Source organism: Grus americana, chromosome 2 (genome assembly GCF_028858705.1).
Source record: "Grus americana isolate bGruAme1 chromosome 2, bGruAme1.mat, whole genome shotgun sequence".
Classification (NCBI taxonomy): domain Eukaryota; kingdom Metazoa; phylum Chordata; class Aves; order Gruiformes; family Gruidae; genus Grus; species Grus americana.
Genome location: NC_072853.1, coordinates 13,065,646 through 13,083,088, shown reverse-complemented (window position 1 = coordinate 13,083,088; position 17,443 = coordinate 13,065,646). Strand labels below are relative to the sequence as shown.

The window sequence follows — 17,443 nt, the reverse complement described above, 5'->3', positions numbered from 1 at the left end:
TCTCCTTCAGGGCCCCTTAAGGTGTGCTGTATAAAGTCGCATTTTTCCTGCAGTCCCAGTCTCCTTCTTGTCCTCCAGACCAGGAGCACGGTCCTTTGAAGGAAAGCTGCTTGGACACCTCCCACCATCCATTGTAGACCTCAGGGCTTGCTCAGCTGGCAAACCTCTTCATCACGTCTGCTAGTATGGGATTTGTTTGCTCCTTCAACAGCTCTGACACTTTAAACAAACCGAGCCCCTGCTGTTCAGATGAATTGTCCCCTTGCCCTGCTGAAAAGATTATTTTTGCCAATTTGATTATTATGGCTTGCTGTTGGCAATAACTCCTTGATATCAGTTGGATGTTATTAACTGCTTTAACTTCCACCATAATCCTGATGGTTATTGGATATCAGATTTAAGAAGATGTTTGTTTTTTTCTGGTAGTCCTGCATTCCAAAAGGGATATGAGGTGATGGGATCCCAGCAGTGGCTTCCCCCAGACTGAGGGGTCTCTGCAGGCCACCAATGTTTCTCTCTGCCCACCACAGGTCTTGTTCTGGGGTGTTCGAGAGCTGAAGAAAGTCCAACTCCTCTCTGTAGATCGCCCTCAGGTTCTCATCGAATGTGCGGGGAAAGGAGTGAAATCCTCTGTCATCCAGAGCTACAAGAAAAATCCCAATTTCAGTGGCCTTGCAGACTGGTTTGAAGTGGTGCGTACAGCATGCTGTTCCTTGCCTGTCTGTTCTCTGGTTAGACAAAGTGTTAATTACTAATTTCCTTCCTTTCATGTCAAATAATTTCCTCTGTGTCTTGATTAAATAATAAGGGACATCAGTTCTAACGCAAAATCTACTGATTTGAAGATGCTTTAAAAGACTTCTGCTACAAACGTATGATAAAAGATGATGTTCCTCATGTTATGTCCCAAGTAGGCAAGGCAATATGTTGTAATCAAATTTTTACTGATAGGTTGGAACTTGTTGTCAGATAACAGGGATATTTTTAGTACTTTTTCCTCCTCCTTTCCCATTTTTCAGGGTAGTGTTCAGTTTCCTTTATTTTCTTTCAATTCTTTTAATTTTCCTTCATGTGTTACTGGGCTATTAAGGGGATAGATCATTTCTGGCTCATGAGCTCTGGACCTTTTCATGTTGTAACACTTGCTGTTATGGAGTGGAAATTTAATTATTGCCTGTTGGCTGGGTTATAAGAGCTGGTACTTTCAGTGGACGAAGGTCAGCATCAGAAAAAAATAATCTGTTCGATTTGCTCTACTTGCTAGCATCAAGAGAGAAGTTTATTTATAAGACAAAAGGATATCAAAACACTAACCTGGATACTGAAGTATGGTTGCTACAGTATTTTTAGCTTCCATTGTATGTCACATGTCCAAAGAGCCATTTTCCCTTTTGTAATTCCTCCCATAAAGCTTGTAACTACCCAGTGTCCACATCTCATGGTTGGGCAAACTGACGCAGATAGGGTTGATAGTCTTCAATAAAGTGGCAGTGGCATTAAGACTCACAACTTCCAACACAGAGTTCATTCCTTCTAAATGTTCCTGATACTCCCAGTTTACTCTACCAAGAGATACTTGTATATGACAGCATGGGACCGAACTCAGCAGCACACTTTCTTTTCTTAAGGACAAGGCTTTCTCCAGACTTTGCAGAAAACTGTGGTCAGAACTATATTGCTTATGCCATATGCATTTTGCATTTGGGGTATGTTAATAGGTGAGGAGAAGAAGGGAGGGAAGACTAATAGTCTCATTGCTATGCACAACAAATATTCTACACCTCTTCTATATTCTCTAGCAATTCTCATGCTGCTGTCTGCCCTCCTCCATAGGAGCTGCCTGAAAATGAACTCTTGCATCCGCCACTAAGCATCTGTGTGGTCGACTGGAGAGCATTTGGGAGGAGTACTCTTGTTGGAACGCACACCATCAATTACCTTAAGCAATTCCTATGTAAGACCCAGTTGGGTCCTCAAGCTACACCAAACAGACTAGACATTGTAGAAATTGAGAAAGGTAAATGTCCAATCCTGACCCCAAATAAAAAGACAAAGGACCTGTTCAGAGGCTTAATACTAGGCACATACTTAGAAAATATGCTTTGTTGTGTTGAGTGTAGGGTCAAACCCTTAATGATATGATCATTTGATGATCACCAAATGTGATGATAAAGTTTCTGGCAAAATCTTACCTAACGCAAAAATTTTCAGTTTCAGCTTCACCTGAGTCATCCCAGCCTGCTGAGTTATCCCAAGAAGAACCATTTTTAGCTGATCATGTCTACGCCGAGGTGGAGCAGGGTAAATGTACAGTGGTAGAGCCAGACCCATATCTTGCAACAGTTCCTCCCACTGAACCAGAGCATTCTGCCTCTGAACCAGGGAAAGACAGAAAACAGAAGGTGGGTATAGCTGAAGATGCCAGCTAACTTTCTGTTGCAGTCTTGCACACTTTAGCCCTCCCTATAAAATGGTAATCTCTTACATAACTCAGGATTAGAGATTCTGGGTACTGGTGTTAACACCCACACTATCTTGCCGGCCCTTGAGAGAACTAGTTAGCAATGCAGCTCTGACCCCACATAATTTCATTACTTCCATTAATAGATACTTCCTTTCTTTCCTTTTGTGCTAAATGGTCATCCCATGGGCAAGTACTACTGGAGTAACAGGATTTTTGCTTTTCCTGGCGTTGAATGATCTGCTTAATTGCAAAACTCTCACTGTGAATGACTGTTTCTGTGTCCATGGCATTTAGGTAGGGGTGAAAGCTGCCTTTTGTTAGATGCTGTACAAATGTGGAGCACAAAGTCTGTTTCCAAAAGATCTTATGGTCAAAGTATAAAACTGGTGTCAGTCTGTGGGTAGAAGCATATAGGAAAGTACAGGAAAACAAGGCAATTCCGGTCAGCATGGTACTTACAGTATAGTATATGTTCTAGATTGTGCACTGTATTTTTTGTTCAGATGAACATGCTCCTCCTTTCTCTGTAGTTTCTCCCATCACAATCATTCTTTTATTAACAACAATAAAAACAGGACACAGGACTGAATTTCATTTCAGAAGCTGTTTCTGCAGCTGCATGAAGTGTGTTTCTTTAGCCTTTGATGTTTCAGTGGTCAGATATTTCCAGCATCCTTCATACTTAAGAGGTCAAAGAAACTGCAGGGATGTCCTGTTCCCTAGTGATAAACGATAGTCTGGATCTTTCATCTGTTACAGAACAAATTTAATGTACAACAGCAAAGTATAGTAAGAAATGATTCCTAGAGGGAAACCTGCAATTTAACTGTCTGTGTCATTTAATTGTCATTCCCACCTTTCTATTTCTATCTTTTCTTTGGTCTCCCCAGCCAAATTGACAGCTCTTTGTAAAGGTGTAGGATGAAACACTCTATTTAACAAGGGCCAATCCTTCTTAGGCTAGAATGAACCTAGTAAGATTTGCAACATGAGCAGGTGATTTTCAGGATCAGATTTTAGCTTTTTGTAAGAAGAGAACAGCTGAACTGTAGCAACCGTTGTGACTCTTTTTCCAAAAGGCAATAAAGTAATAATGGGAGTTCTTAAAATACTTGCAGACTTAAATGGGAGAAACTAATTTGTGTCTGAATGCTCACATCCCTTAAAACATTACCCATTTCTCTGTGTAGATTCGCCTGTTGCATGAGTTGCTCCTGTGGCAAAGTCTCAAATGTTCAAAATTTTGGCATCATCATTAGGTAACGTAGAGATAACTTTAATAATATGATGACCATGAAGACAGAGACACTAATTCATATTGCATTTTATTTAGCTCTTGGAGGTTGACATTTTCTTCATGTTCTTCATTTTCTTCATCTGTTCATGCTTGATGTCATGAGTCAGGCAATTAGTTTCAATCAGTTCTAGAGTTCAACAGTGTTTTTCCTATGCATTTGTAGGATATGAAAAAATCCATTCGACGGTCAACAAAGAGGAGAAAAAGAACAATTGCAGATGAATCAGCTGAAAATGTAATTGACTGGTGGTCAAAATACTATGCTTCTGTGCTGAAAATGCAAAAGGTAAGTCACTCGGCATGCCCAAAACTCATGAATGAGCAAAGTTGTAAAAGTAGATTTACTGCTGAATGATTCCTTTTGGTATTACATTCATACTGAGGAGTTTGTCCATCATCTTTTTCTTTTGAAAGGCAAAAGGAATTTTTTCCAGTGAGGCAAAATCTGAAGACAGTAAGTAAATTACTTGCATTTTTCTATTATTTTGTGCTGCTAATACTTTGCTTCTCTACTATTTTACTGTCAACAATTAATGTCTGATAACAGAGTTCTGCCGGTATAAGGGGTTCTTTCCTGTACAGCTGATCAGATGGTGGGTAGGTTAAAATTTCACAGGCAGTGTTGGGTTAACATGAGTTTCCTGTCATTCAAGTCTCTTGCACAAAGAGTTGTAAAGTCAAAGTCTTAAATGATAGAAGGTGGAGATTATCCTAATCCTAATAGGAACAGATTCTGCTAGGAGACTCCATAGTCATGTGTGTTACTTCCATAGCTGTAAAGCTTTGTGTCTAGCTCAGACTTAAGTGGAAAATATTTTGCACAATAATCTAAAGGAATTGACCAGAAATAAGCTGTGTGTGTATGCATACGTATGTATGTCCTCATACATGCGTACTCCATGGCTTAACAGGTCCCCCCAGAAGTGGAGCTCTAGAAAAGTTTGTGTGGTCTTTTATACAAATGTGACTGCTTGAGCAGACTGGGAGAGAAAACAAGTGTTCACTGTTTACACAGAGCTGCTATTCAGAATTAAACTATAGCATCTTCTCATCCCAGGGCTGACTGCACTTCACCAGTGATTGAGGTGATTTCTATTTTAAAGGAGGTGTTGAGATTGCTCTGAATGGAAGACATAACCTAAATGTACAGATGGTATCATTCTGGAAATAGCAGCTGATGGTGTTTCAATGATCATCAGAGCTGCTGAGAGATGAGGTGGAGATCAGTTTCTGAGTGGAACTCACTTGTTCACGTGGAAGAAATATTTAGATAAAGAACAGTCTACAAAGGTGTGATGTTCACTTACAATTAGATATTTACTTGATATTGTGACATCCACCCACATGCTATTCAGGCAGTTGTGGCATATCATTTTTGACTGATGACTTCAGACCTTGTAAATTCTCCCTGATAGTTTTTATTATATATTTTAACCTATGATGATAAGCATTATACATACAGGGCAGCACTCATATAATATATACATATATGTATATTTCAAAATATTTAGTGATATGAAACATGCATGAACTACTCAAAAAATGAAAGTGAACTCAAAATCCAAACTTCAACCAAAGACCTGAACCCTCTCAGTGCTGTTTCTGAGAGCTCACCCTCTATTTGTTGGGAAGTCCTCTCTCAGTGTTCAGAGTCTGGCTTAAGGCTGGTCAGATACCTCCTCTCATTTCTCATACTTCTGAGCTTTCCAAAGTGAGATACACTCTATTTGTGATGACTTGGAGCAGAGAAGGACTTGGATGACCTGATACCTGAAGTACCAGTCAGCCTAAATAGTGGCTTCCAGTTTTAAATGAGCCTCAAATTTTATGTGAAAGCTGTTAAGATCTGTTAGTTTGTGTCTGGGAGGAGTCAGAGAGGAAGGAAAAAGGCATTCTGGGAGATGGCCAGCAGGGAAGGAGTGATACAGGACACCATCACACTTGGTCCACCAAGCTCTTCATCAAGATTGTTAGCCACAGAGAGGATAAAATGCCACCTCCCTGCCTGGGAGGAGTGGTGGGAAAAGAGAGGACCCTATGCTTGGCAGTAGAAGAACGAATGGAGAAGGAGCGAGGGGAATCTTTAATATGTATTTTGCATCCTTATCTGAAGCGTTTGATGTACTTTGCTCACTAAAAACCTTCATGATGTCATGAAATCTCTGCAGACAGGCAGACTTCTGACCACATTGCATTGATCATAGAAGAGGAGCCAGACAAAAAGAAGAAGGAGAAGACACTGAAGAGGAAACAGAAAGAAACTCCAAACCTAGCAACACTGCAGGTAAGAGGGAAGTAGGTCTGAGGGGTGAGGCTGTTATTCACTGTCTCCCCAAAGCTTGACCTCAGCGGCTCAGTTTACCAATACCCTCCTTACATTTATTTCAGACACTTTGAAATGAATAAAACACACAAAATGATAGTGACAATGCACATCAGCACATGGGGCCCAGAGGAGACCAGAGTCTTGTAGAGTGGATGTGGCCTGCTTGGCCTTAGACGTGCAATTTAGCACTAAAGACACACCCAGAGAGACTTAAGTGAAAATTCAGTTTTGTTGTTCACCTGTAAAACACTGAGATCGGAAATTCCAAATTTTATGTTGGAAATATTACAGCATATTAAAAATAACTTAAAAAAAAGAGTATGGAAAGCATCGCCACAATTGCTAGTGCATCTTGCCTGATGGGGAGGTAATATTCAGCTCGCATTAGATTTGGTTGATTAACGATAGAAAGAATTCAAAGAAACTATATGGGTCATGCAAAATGACTGGAGAGATGAGGAGGTTTGAAAACATTAGGACTGCTTGGATTAGATTGTAACTGAATAAAGGGGAATTTGAAACTGCTGTTTCCGTTTATTTAAGAGATGGCACTGGTCTAGGCCCCTCTATTTCACACACTGAATAACACTTTATAAATTACAGGGGGAGAACGTTGAAGGAAAAAAATGTCCTTTTAAAAATTATTTGGTCTTTTTACCTATGCTAAGGCTCTGTCCCCACAGCACTTTATTATTGTCTGATTTGCTCTCATGTTCTGAGACATTAACAGAATGGGTCAGTACATCAAAGGCACGTTGCAGAGATGAAGCAGAAGCAGAGAGCAGCACATCCACGCTGTTTTCCCCCCACCCCAGTCCTTGTACATGTTCATGCTGGGCCTTCTAGAGCTGTTTCTACCTGCTGCACTAATGTGCTATTCCAGTAGTTGGAAATGACTTTGGTTAAGGACAAAACTGCTCCTTTTTTAAGTGGGGAATTAACTTTTTTTCCTCAAGGACTTTTGCAAAACCTTGGTTTTATTAAAATCTGTATTTTGGGTCAAAATGGATTTCTAGTCATCCTATAATAAAAAAGTTGTTATAAATATATTCACTGTGCCACAAAAAATAAGCATTCTCCTGTTTTCAAAGATTTATGAAGGAGACTTGGAGAGTGAATTTAATAACTTTGAAGACTGGGTGAAAACTTTCCAGCTCTTAAGAGGAAAATCTAATGATGAAGTTCATGCTGACTCTGAAGACAGAATAATAGGAAAATTTAAGGTGAGCTTTAATGTTGATTAAATGGGTAATAATTTAGAGACTTTATGGTTTTGTGCATATTTCAGCTATACCAAAGATGAAAGAAAAAAGACATTGACAGTCTGTTGTAAATAGTTATCTCTTTTAATGGATCTATAGTCATATTTTTCCTTTCCCATTTTCTGATAGATGAAAACAGCATCCAGCACCAGATGCTCACTGTTGTTTTGAAACAAGGAATTACTAAAAAGTTTTAAATCACAGAAGGGGAAGAAGAGATATATTATGTAGTTCAGATTCCACTAATGCAACTTTATTACTGCACTATCAGTTGCAGCACCTTATATGTAATTTCCAGTAATGTAAATGGAGGCCCTTACAGCTACTCCAGTTGGAAACAATTGCACAGCCTGATCCAGGGCACCATTAGGCAATCTGAAAACATAGTTCAAAGCATGAATAATGTTAGTAGGATTTCAAGCACTTTGTAGTTTAGAGGAATTGATTAAACTCATTGATACCTCAAGTAGTTTGCAATGCAAATTTCTGTTCAAATTACTTGCCAGTTGCTTTCAGGCAGTATGAGCTACTCAGCAGCATGAGTCAATATTGATTTATATGAGTTGTATAGTGGCTGCAAAAATACAGTTGGATTCCAGTCACACTGTTGTGAAACTGACTCAGTGGAATTATCAATTTGCAATATACAGTTAAGGACAAATACTATTTTTAGAATATTAATACTAAGAAAACTAGATTTAGAAGACCTGCAGGTGTTAGTTCTTTAAATAATAGAGAGCATGCAAGTACTTCTTGCATTTATCTAAATGTGATGATAGTACCATTTAATACAGCAAAGACATTTTAAAAGATGCTGTTTAGTGCACTGAAGCTTGCGTTTCCTTTGAGTGGTACCACAAAATGTTTTGTGTATATGTACGTGCTGCAGTGCAGGCTGCATGAATGACATTTTGTTTGCATTCAAAGGATTGGTTTTGTATTGCACTTGAACTATTTTTGAGGGAGATAAAAGACACTGTATTGCCAGGGCTCCTTCTGCATATACCCAAGTCCTGAGGATGGCAACTTGCTGGACAGAGGGCAGCCCCGCATCCTTCAAGGGATACCACCAAACCAATCCGTCAAAGTCCTCATCAGAGTTTATATTGTGGCAGTAAGTAGACAGATGTTCTTTTAACCTTGAAATAACTCGGACATTTATTTTCAACTCAGTTTACCTCCAGTGTCTTTGAAGTGAAGCTTCTGAAAATCCTCATCCATGTAGTAGAATTTTTTTTGGTCATATTTCAGACAATGTTTCATGTTGCAGAAATGGATGTTCAGAGTAGAAAATATTACATATTCCTAATAGAATCATAGAATGGTTTGAGTTGGAAGGGGCCTTAAAAATCACCCAGTTCCAACCCCCCTGCTGTGGGCAGAGACACCCTCACTAGACCACGTTGCCCAAAGCCACATCCAGCCTGGCCTTGAACACTTCCAGGGAGGGGGCATCCACAGCTTCTCTGGGCAACCTGTTCCAGTGCCTCACCACCCTCATAATGGAGAATTTCTTCCTAATATCTAATCTAAATCTACCCTCCTTCAGCTTAAAACCATTGCCCCTTGTCCTATCACTACATGCCCTTGTAAACAGACCCTCTCCAGATTTCTTGTAGGCCCCCTTCAGGTACTGGAAGGCTGCTATAAGGTCTCCCCGGAGCCTTCTTTTCTCCAGGCTGAACAAGCCCAATTCTCTCAGCCTGTCCTCATAGGAGAGGTGCTCCAGCCCTCTGATCATCTTCGTGGCCTTCCTCTGGACTTGCTTCAAGAGGTCCATGTCCTTCCTATGTTGGGGGCCCCAGAGCTGGACGCAATACTCCAGGTGGGGTCTCACGAGAGCGGAGTAGAGGGGCACAATCACCTCCCTCAACCTGCTGGTCACGCCTCTTTTGATGCAGCCCAGGATATGTTTGGCTTTCTGGGCTGCAAGCGCACTTTGCTGGGTCATGTTGAGCTTCTCATCAACCAACACCCCAAGTCTGTCTCCTCAGGGCTGCTCTCAATCCATTCTCTGCCCAGCCTGTAGCTGTGCTTGGGATTGCCCCGACCCACATGCAGGACCTTTCACTTGGTCTTGTTGAACTTCATGAGGTTTGCACGGGCCCACCTCTCAAGCCTGCCAAGGTCCCTCTGGATAACATCCCTTCCCTCCAGCGTGTCAACCACACCACACAGCTTGGGGTTGTCAGCAAACTTGCTGAGGGTGCACTCGATCCCACTGTCCATGTTGCTGACAAAGATGTTGAACAGTGCCGGTCCCAATATCGACCCCTGAGGAACGCCACTCGTCCCTGTTCTCCACTTGGACATGCAGCCATTGACCACAACTCTTTGAGTGCGACCATCCAGCCAATTCCTTACCCACTGAGTGGTCCATTGGTCCAGTCCATGTCTCTCCAATTTAGAGACAAGGATGTTGTGTGGGACAGTGTCAAATACTTTGCACAAGTCCAGGTAGATGACGTCAGTTGCTCTTGCCTTATCCATGAATGTTGTAACCCTGTCATAGAAGGCCACCAAATTTGTTAGGCATGATTTGCCCTTAGTGAAGCCATGTTGGCTGTCACCAATCACAATAATCAATCATGATAAATCACAAGACTGGAGAATCACTTGTTCAAACTGAAAGGGCTAGGGACATAACTAACATAGTACGGACAACCTGTTCCAGCCACATTATGCAATTGCAGCCAGTTTTAATCAGTAGAATTGTTTCAAAATGACATGCTTTTAAACAAAACCTTCTCAGTAAGGGGGAAATGGGAGCATATTTTTTGAGAACTGTGAAGTGCCTGTAATCAAAGTGGTGGATTTTGTGAATAAGCTATGGGGTGGAGAAAGAGGAAGAAATATAGAGGACAAGATGATGAGGAGCATGATGTGAGAAGTGAAAGGGGTAAAGGAGCTGGTATTTCAGAGAAACAAGGGTTGCAGGTGATCTAAGAGGGGAAGAATGGCATGCAAAGAGACAGTAGTAAACAAAACAGAAGAGAAGAATAGGAAGAGGTTGCTTTATTTCCTGAATATAAAGGCTTCCAAGCAATCTCGTAAATATAGTCTGAGGATTTGTTTTGCATTGTTCAAGGATCTGGACCAATGCTTTTGGGAAACATTTCCTGAACTCTACATGCAGTTGTGCAGCCAGCTTCTTCCTCGGTGTTTCCTCTCCTGCTTGTCTCTTTTTCTGCCTTAGTGCTGGGACAGCACTCATATCTGCTTCACCTTTGCAAATGCTCTTCTCCAGATCATCTTTTTCCAGTAGTCTGCAAAGCTAAATGCCAAATTTTATATTACATGAGGCAAGCAAAGCCCCTGCACTTCCAGAACACCCAGGACTGGGCAGGAAACCCATGGTCCTGTGTCATGACCATACTGTATTTAAGCAAGTTTCTTGAGGACACAGTCTTTCTTCCTAACAGGCATTTAACCTCAGCCCAGCTGATCCAGATGGCAAGTCAGATCCCTACATTGTGCTGAGACTGGGCAACACAGAAATTAAAGACAGAGAAAACTACATCCCCAAGCAGCTAAACCCAGTATTTGGAAGGTCAGTGATGGCTTATTTTCTTATTCAGGGATGTTTTCTGCTTTATCACTTGCCACCAATATTGCTGTTACTATTAAAAAGTGTTTGTTATATGCTGATTTCTGCCTGTTTGGATGTTTTGTAATTCTACTGGTTAAAATATTGAGAATTGGTTTATAAAATGTTGAGAACTGATTATAAATTATTTCATTTTCATACCAGTCAAAACACATCATGGAATGCAATCTGTGAGAGGTTTTTGCAAAATGATGCATGAGAGGAAATGAGGCAACAAATGATCTGTGCACATTAATGCAATTGTTAACTTTAAAGTGAAATAAACATCAGCACAGTGAAGTGTGATTTCACAATCTTTGTTGCTATTTCAGGTTGAACAAAGTGCCAAAGAAATCTCATAATATTAGGACTAGGACAAAAAAAAATCTAGTTTTTTTGAACCCACACAGTCTTCTGAATAGGGAAGCCAAGGACAAGCTGTCAGTAAACATCGACTTTGTTTTATCAATGCCTTATACTTATTTATATTGTTAACACTAATAGCTGTGATTATTTGCCAAGGTTGAAAATGTTTTGAATTGGGATGGAGTTATTCTGTAAGAAGGCTAAGGCAGAGAAACTATCCTACGCTGGACTGCAAGTCCTCTAGGCCAGTGTCCTGTCTGCAAAAGCAGAGACTTAAAGAAAAAACGTGTAAGGAGAAAAGACAAGAACAGAGTGGTCCCTCCACAGCATGCCATCTCAGTTTCTGTGATTTAAGCTCTTCCTTAGTAGAGGTTGCAACTGAACCACAGCCATTATAGATGCATATAGATGGAATGGGAAATCACCACTGTGTGTGTTTTAGACAAGGTTAAGAATGGGCTGTTCATTTGGATAGTCCTTGCTGCTGCTGCCAGCGGCATCACTAGTGTGACCGGACCAGAAACTCCTTTGCAGCAGTGGCATCAGTCATGGTAACCACCTCTTGCCATCCTAGAAGCCCTGGTCGGCATGGCACCACCAATCTCTAGCAATCCCAGACCATTCCCAAACCTCTCTCTCTTCCAAAAACTGCCCTGCTGTTGCTACAAAATTGACTTTGTCTACTTTGAGAAAAAGGACAAAACTCATCCTTCAGGAGACAAAGCTCAGTTTTGCCTGTGCTTTGGAGAAATCTGGAGCCAGTGCTGTGATGATGAGGATGTCCTGTCTTCCACTAATTTGTCAAATCCCTTTTAAAATCACCTTTATACTTTCAGCTTCCCTAAACATCTGACAACAACAATTTGTATCCCTGAAAAATGCACCGATGAAAAGGGAGTTCTGATCTTTGCTTTTTTTGAATCTTGTTTTAAAGCTTTTGCCTGAACATTTTGTTGGGTGCCCCCAGATTCCTATATTCAATATTTATTCTGGAGCTTTTGGAATAAAGCAGAAAATACTCAGATGTCCCTTTTGGGGGTTCTGAAAAGCATGTCAGAACTCTCATACAGCTTCTTTAGCCTTATAATTTCCATACTTCCACCTCTGTTAGATTCAGGATAAATTATTGCAACTGACCAGCTCCATCCCAAGGCTCTGTCTACTGTAGGTAGGAAGAATCCTGTACAGGGCATGGTGGGGAAGCAGGAGAAGGAAAATACTTTTGCACTATGTGTTTCCAGTATGTTCAGATATTTCATCAAACCATAAAACACTACTGAAAAACCTCCACTGCTTATTAGAAGAGACACTGTCCACACATCATTTGCATAGTATTCATTAACTCAGTCTTTTAAGCTTCAAAACTGATTTGACTGCACATAGTTCTTATTTTTTGCTGTAGATCATTTGAAATCCAAGCTACATTCCCCAAGGATTCCTTGCTAACACTCCAGATCTATGACCATGACTTCGTGGGAACAGATGATCTCATTGGAGAGACTAAAATTGATTTGGAAAATCGTTTCTACAGCAGACATCGAGCTACTTGTGGATTACAAAGTCAATATGAAATGTAAGTACCTCTTCAGACAGCAACAGAGAGCAGAACACAGTGAATGACTTGAAGGAGAAATTCCAGATGTGGCTAAATATTATGCTTTCTGCAGAACAAAAGTGTCACAGGAGGTATTTTAACTAAATTTCACCATAGATCTTAGCAGTGGCTTTGGGTAGCTGCCAGCCTCAGTAGGAAGTGGATATTTTAAAATTAACAACATTGTTTGTTCACCAAGTATTTTAGATAGTAAACATACTATGTATAACATACCTGCTTGATAAACTGCCTTTGGAGAGGCATAAAGGGCAAATGGAAAATAATCTGTCAGAGAAGTTATGACAGGGCTCTACTCTGCTCTCCATTTTTCAACTGCAACCGGAGTGATTGCAGCAAGGCCGGTGGGATTGGTGTGGCATGGGGGGAGAGGGAACAGAGCAGGGCTGCTGGCATTGCCTCTGTAACAGAGGTGGGTCACAGGGCGGTGGTGCTGAGCTCCTGGTCCCTGTCATATGGCTGCACTCTCAAGGACGTAGTGCACAAAGATTAACTAATGCAGAGAAAGTCAAACTAAAATAACTCCATTGCCCTGGGGTGGGGCACTAACCTGAGAGATGTGGGTTTGGGGTTCTTCTCCTATGATTGTTTCTCTATTTTATCTACAAAGGGTGGGCAATGTAAAAAAGCAATCCAGAAGCACAGACCAAACACCAAGACTTCCCTTGCCAGCTCAGTCTCCAGTGTGAGGTATTTCTTTATGTGCTTGTTCCAGGTCCCAAATAATCTTGGCTTCTCCTCTGCATGTGGGAGCTGCAGAACACTTCTCCTTAAATGGAGGTAGAACATGTAGAGTTGAATCCTTTAGTTAGAACAGGGAACAAGCTATGGTCCTTTTCCTTTTGGGGAGCATGCCAATGCCTGGGCTACTTTATCTAAGGTGTGGGTAAGGCTGCCTCAACTTCTCCTATGTTTTAAGAGAAAAGAGTAATTGGCCCCAGGACCTGAGCAGATGGAGGGGATGTCTCAATTAAGAAGTAGTGCTGGATAATTCAAAGGAAAAATTTGACTGAGCCAATGTCAGAGCCAGTGACCACAGAGTGAATCTCTGCATGGGAAGTCCTGATTTGCCAGTGCACTTTGCTGAAGGAAAACCTCACCCATTTCTCTTCATTCTCTGTTCCCTCCTTGCAGAGAAGGGTACAATGCGTGGCGAGATGCAACCAAGCCAAGTGAGATCCTCACTAAACTGTGTAAGGACTACAGAATAAGTGGACCCTTCATGCGGCCAGGGGAAATACAAGTAGGAACAAAAGTCTTTAAGGGACAGACAGTCTTCACAGAAGATGAGAATGGTAATGAAGTTTATCATGCTTCACCTGCATTGTAGCAGTACCAAGAGGCTGCACAAGCTGTAGCTGGGACCGTGTTGTGCTATGTGCTCTAAAGTCAGATTACTGGAACCTGTATCTGCTTTGAAATACTCATATAACTGTGGTGATGAAGGCTGTGTCTATATTAGCTATTACTGTAGCTTAATTGCAGAGAATCTGTAGGGTGAGACAGTTATTGCTGATGACCTGACATCCCTGTGGTAGGTGTTGGGGGATACTCTGGACTAGCTCCTTCCTGATCCCAAGGATTGGATGCCCAGGGTTGGTTGGAGAGCAGGGGACCCTCTTGGAACATGTGTTCTGGCTTAGTTTCATCTGAAAGGAGTGCAGTTTGCATGCTCTGAGATCCTTCCACACAGAAATCAAAGCATGGGAAGTCAGGGAGAGTCTTTTCAAAAATACATTCTCTGTCTAAACTAAAACACTAGTGTAGACAAACCCAAGAAGTGAGAAGAAGATGGAAGGGAAGTAAAGGTATGAAGTGAGTCACTCAAGATCAGAGAAGTCCTCTGTTTGACCACAGTTAGGTTCCAGGGCACTTACCTGCTAGTCCTACCTTACCTACTTGGCTTTCCTCTCTGTTATTTTTTCCCTCCTCTTGATTATTACCACTCTGACTGCTCTTCTGAAGCACTAACACAGCGCTGTGTAAATCCAGGTATCTTTGGGGTCCATGAATCCAGAAGGCAGGACAGAACTTGCTTTCAGAGCTCCCAGATTAAAAAGAGGACAAAGCTATAAGGAAGTTGAGTGTCCATATCACATAGGAGTGGAGTGGGACAGAGCTATCAGTGAAAGATGTCCCTGTCCATGGCAGGGGGGTTGGATGAGATGATCTTTGAAGGCCCCTTCCAACCCAAACCATTCAATGATTCAGTTTTATACTTAGGGTAAGGAAAAGAGGTGTGAGGATGGAGACTTTCAAGGGGGAACAAAAGGAGCTGGTCTTGGAGACAGTAGAAGACACTGTGGCAGTGCAGAGAAACCTCTACTCCCTTATCTGTGTTTATTCATCTTTGAGCACATTCCCCTTGGCAGCTACAAAATATAGCTCACACCTTGAGTGGAAAGCTGCTCAGGTATCGTTGTTGAAGGGAGAAGAGTTGATCCATTTTTGGTTTCTTGGCTGGAGACAGATTTATGACTCCAGTATTGCTGTTTGTTTTCCTCACTAACAGATGACTAAGTGCGACTACCAGCAACAGGATCTCTTGATCAAAATTTTAATTCACTAAAATGAGCTTCAGACAAACCAGCATCAGACAAGATGGAAACCAAAAGCAAGGAAATACAGAACCAGATGGCAAAATTCAAAGTACTTATGTACATAAGTTTTTCAACATGTTGTAAAGAAATAGTTTACAGCATACAGTCTTCTGCATGATCCTTATCCAGACTGCTGTTCTGACAAGTACATCTGGATACATATTTCCTGCTGGGTTCCTGTATTGGTCATCATTTGGGTCTTTAAAACTAACAAGGACCACAGATTTGAGCTACAGAGGAGTACTGAAAAGGGAGAGCAGTACCATTTCCACTTTACAGGTGGAGAAAATTATACTCGTGGGCCTTACATCTAGCTTTAAATTGCAAGGGAAAGAATAGTTTAACTTTGCTCTATGATCATAGAAGTTACAATAGGATACAATAGAATACAATAGAATAGTTCAATTGGAAGGATCCTACAACAATCATCTAGTCCAACTACATGACCACTACTCCCAGGTAGTCTAGGACTACCTGCAGCCAATAGGAAGAAATAAGCATCTTCAGAGGGTGAAAACAATCTTTACAAAGGTGCCTGAGAGAAGATATGGGTTATCAGGGGACGATCTGTCCCTGCTATTCTGGCTGCCTGAGTAGCTCAGGCTAAAGACCTTGCTTTTAGCTGGCTAAAATTTGATGAAATACATCACATCTCAAACACATGTCAGTGCACAAGAGGAAACTAGGACTCATAACCACAGGGTCATCATTCCTCCCTCTCTGAGACATTAGGAAGGGGTTGATAGCTACTGTTTAAATCCCAAACAAACCTTTTGTCTCCTACCAGCAACTCAGAGATAGCAACACTGTAGGAAAAGTGATAACTGTTTGCTGACAGAAAGAAGTCTTAACTTTCTTCTCACTTGGGTCCTTCTCTCCTAATCTAGGAGGCATCCCTCTTCAAAAGTCTGGGTTTCTTTTGTGTGGAGCACACAGAAAAAGGGAGGAAAGAGAAGCTCAAAAGCTCAAAAGGCTTTCTCTGCTTTCCAATATCCTCCTTACCTTCAATATTAGCATTGGTCCTTCCTTGAGGTGCTATTTTCTGGGGTCTGCCTTCTTCCAGTGGCCAAGCTGAGCTGGTCAGGAGGTGACATGTTCTTGCCCATGGACTTCAACCCTCTTCGCCTGAGGGGTGATTCAGTTCTCCAGCGGTGTCTTTGCTATTGCCATCATAAGGCAAAATGAGGTGTAGATAGAATTCCTAGTGCCTATTTACTGTCAGTTCCATCAAAATCCAAGTCTCCTTGTCTTTCATGAACCATAGAAAAGCCTTACATTTGCAATTTTATATAAAAAGAGTAGTTCACAGGTTTCTTCCATCTTCCTGTTAGAAACTGCTGCTGTAATAGTGAAATGATTCTCTGTGTTTTATAGATAAACTACTGCCTAAGTGCTAATCTTCTAGTTATGCTGGTGTGTACCCTTATTTACGAGAATTAAACGCATTTCAAGACCCTTCTTTACTTAGCTGTGATACATAAAACCTTCCTTTTAACTCAAGCAGATTTTAAATGACCATTTTCAATAATTAATGGAATGTATTACCGAGGGGTTCAATATTATAATTCAGCTCTCTTTGTTCTTTTTGTTTTACTCTTTCCTATAGAGGAGCCAATTGAATCGTATGAACATCTCTCTTTAAAGGTTTTATGTGCTTGGGAAGAAGTCCCTGGAGCTGGATACAAACTGGTCCCAGAGCACATTGAGACTCGGCCTCTCTACCATAAGGATAAACCAGGCATGGAACAGGTAGAGCAGCTCAGAGAAGGTGGTGATGGTAGACCCAGGAGCAGTTTTCCTTTCCTCCATATACTGTGGTTTCTATTTCTACCTGCAAACTTACAGAGACAGTATCCAGATGTTGTACCATACATGAGACTTTGTACAGTATCAGCCTGGAAATTGTCACACATGTATGTATGCAGCCAGT

The 17,443-nt window shown here is 41.3% G+C and overlaps 1 protein-coding gene across 7 annotated transcripts in view; it reads left to right on the top strand.

The window, feature by feature from the left end:
* Window positions 1-17,443, top strand: part of FER1L6 (fer-1 like family member 6) — a 101,552-nt gene that overhangs the window by 66,894 nt on the left and 17,215 nt on the right. For 4 of the 7 annotated variants that reach the window (XM_054815514.1, XM_054815517.1, XM_054815512.1 and 1 more), the window contains 12 exons: window positions 531-692; window positions 1,834-2,017; window positions 2,212-2,402; window positions 3,925-4,047; window positions 4,176-4,215; window positions 5,930-6,045; window positions 7,179-7,310; window positions 8,338-8,463; window positions 10,772-10,899; window positions 12,704-12,874; window positions 14,048-14,208; window positions 17,120-17,262. In XM_054815514.1, the coding sequence (XP_054671489.1) occupies window positions 531-692; window positions 1,834-2,017; window positions 2,212-2,402; window positions 3,925-4,047; window positions 4,176-4,215; window positions 5,930-6,045; window positions 7,179-7,310; window positions 8,338-8,463; window positions 10,772-10,899; window positions 12,704-12,874; window positions 14,048-14,208; window positions 17,120-17,262 (1,677 nt within the window). The remainder of the gene's footprint in view (window positions 1-530; window positions 693-1,833; window positions 2,018-2,211; window positions 2,403-3,924; window positions 4,048-4,175; window positions 4,216-5,929; window positions 6,046-7,178; window positions 7,311-8,337; window positions 8,464-10,771; window positions 10,900-12,703; window positions 12,875-14,047; window positions 14,209-17,119; window positions 17,263-17,443) is intronic. The other 3 variants (XM_054815513.1, XM_054815518.1, XM_054815515.1) reach the window with 3 other exon arrangements.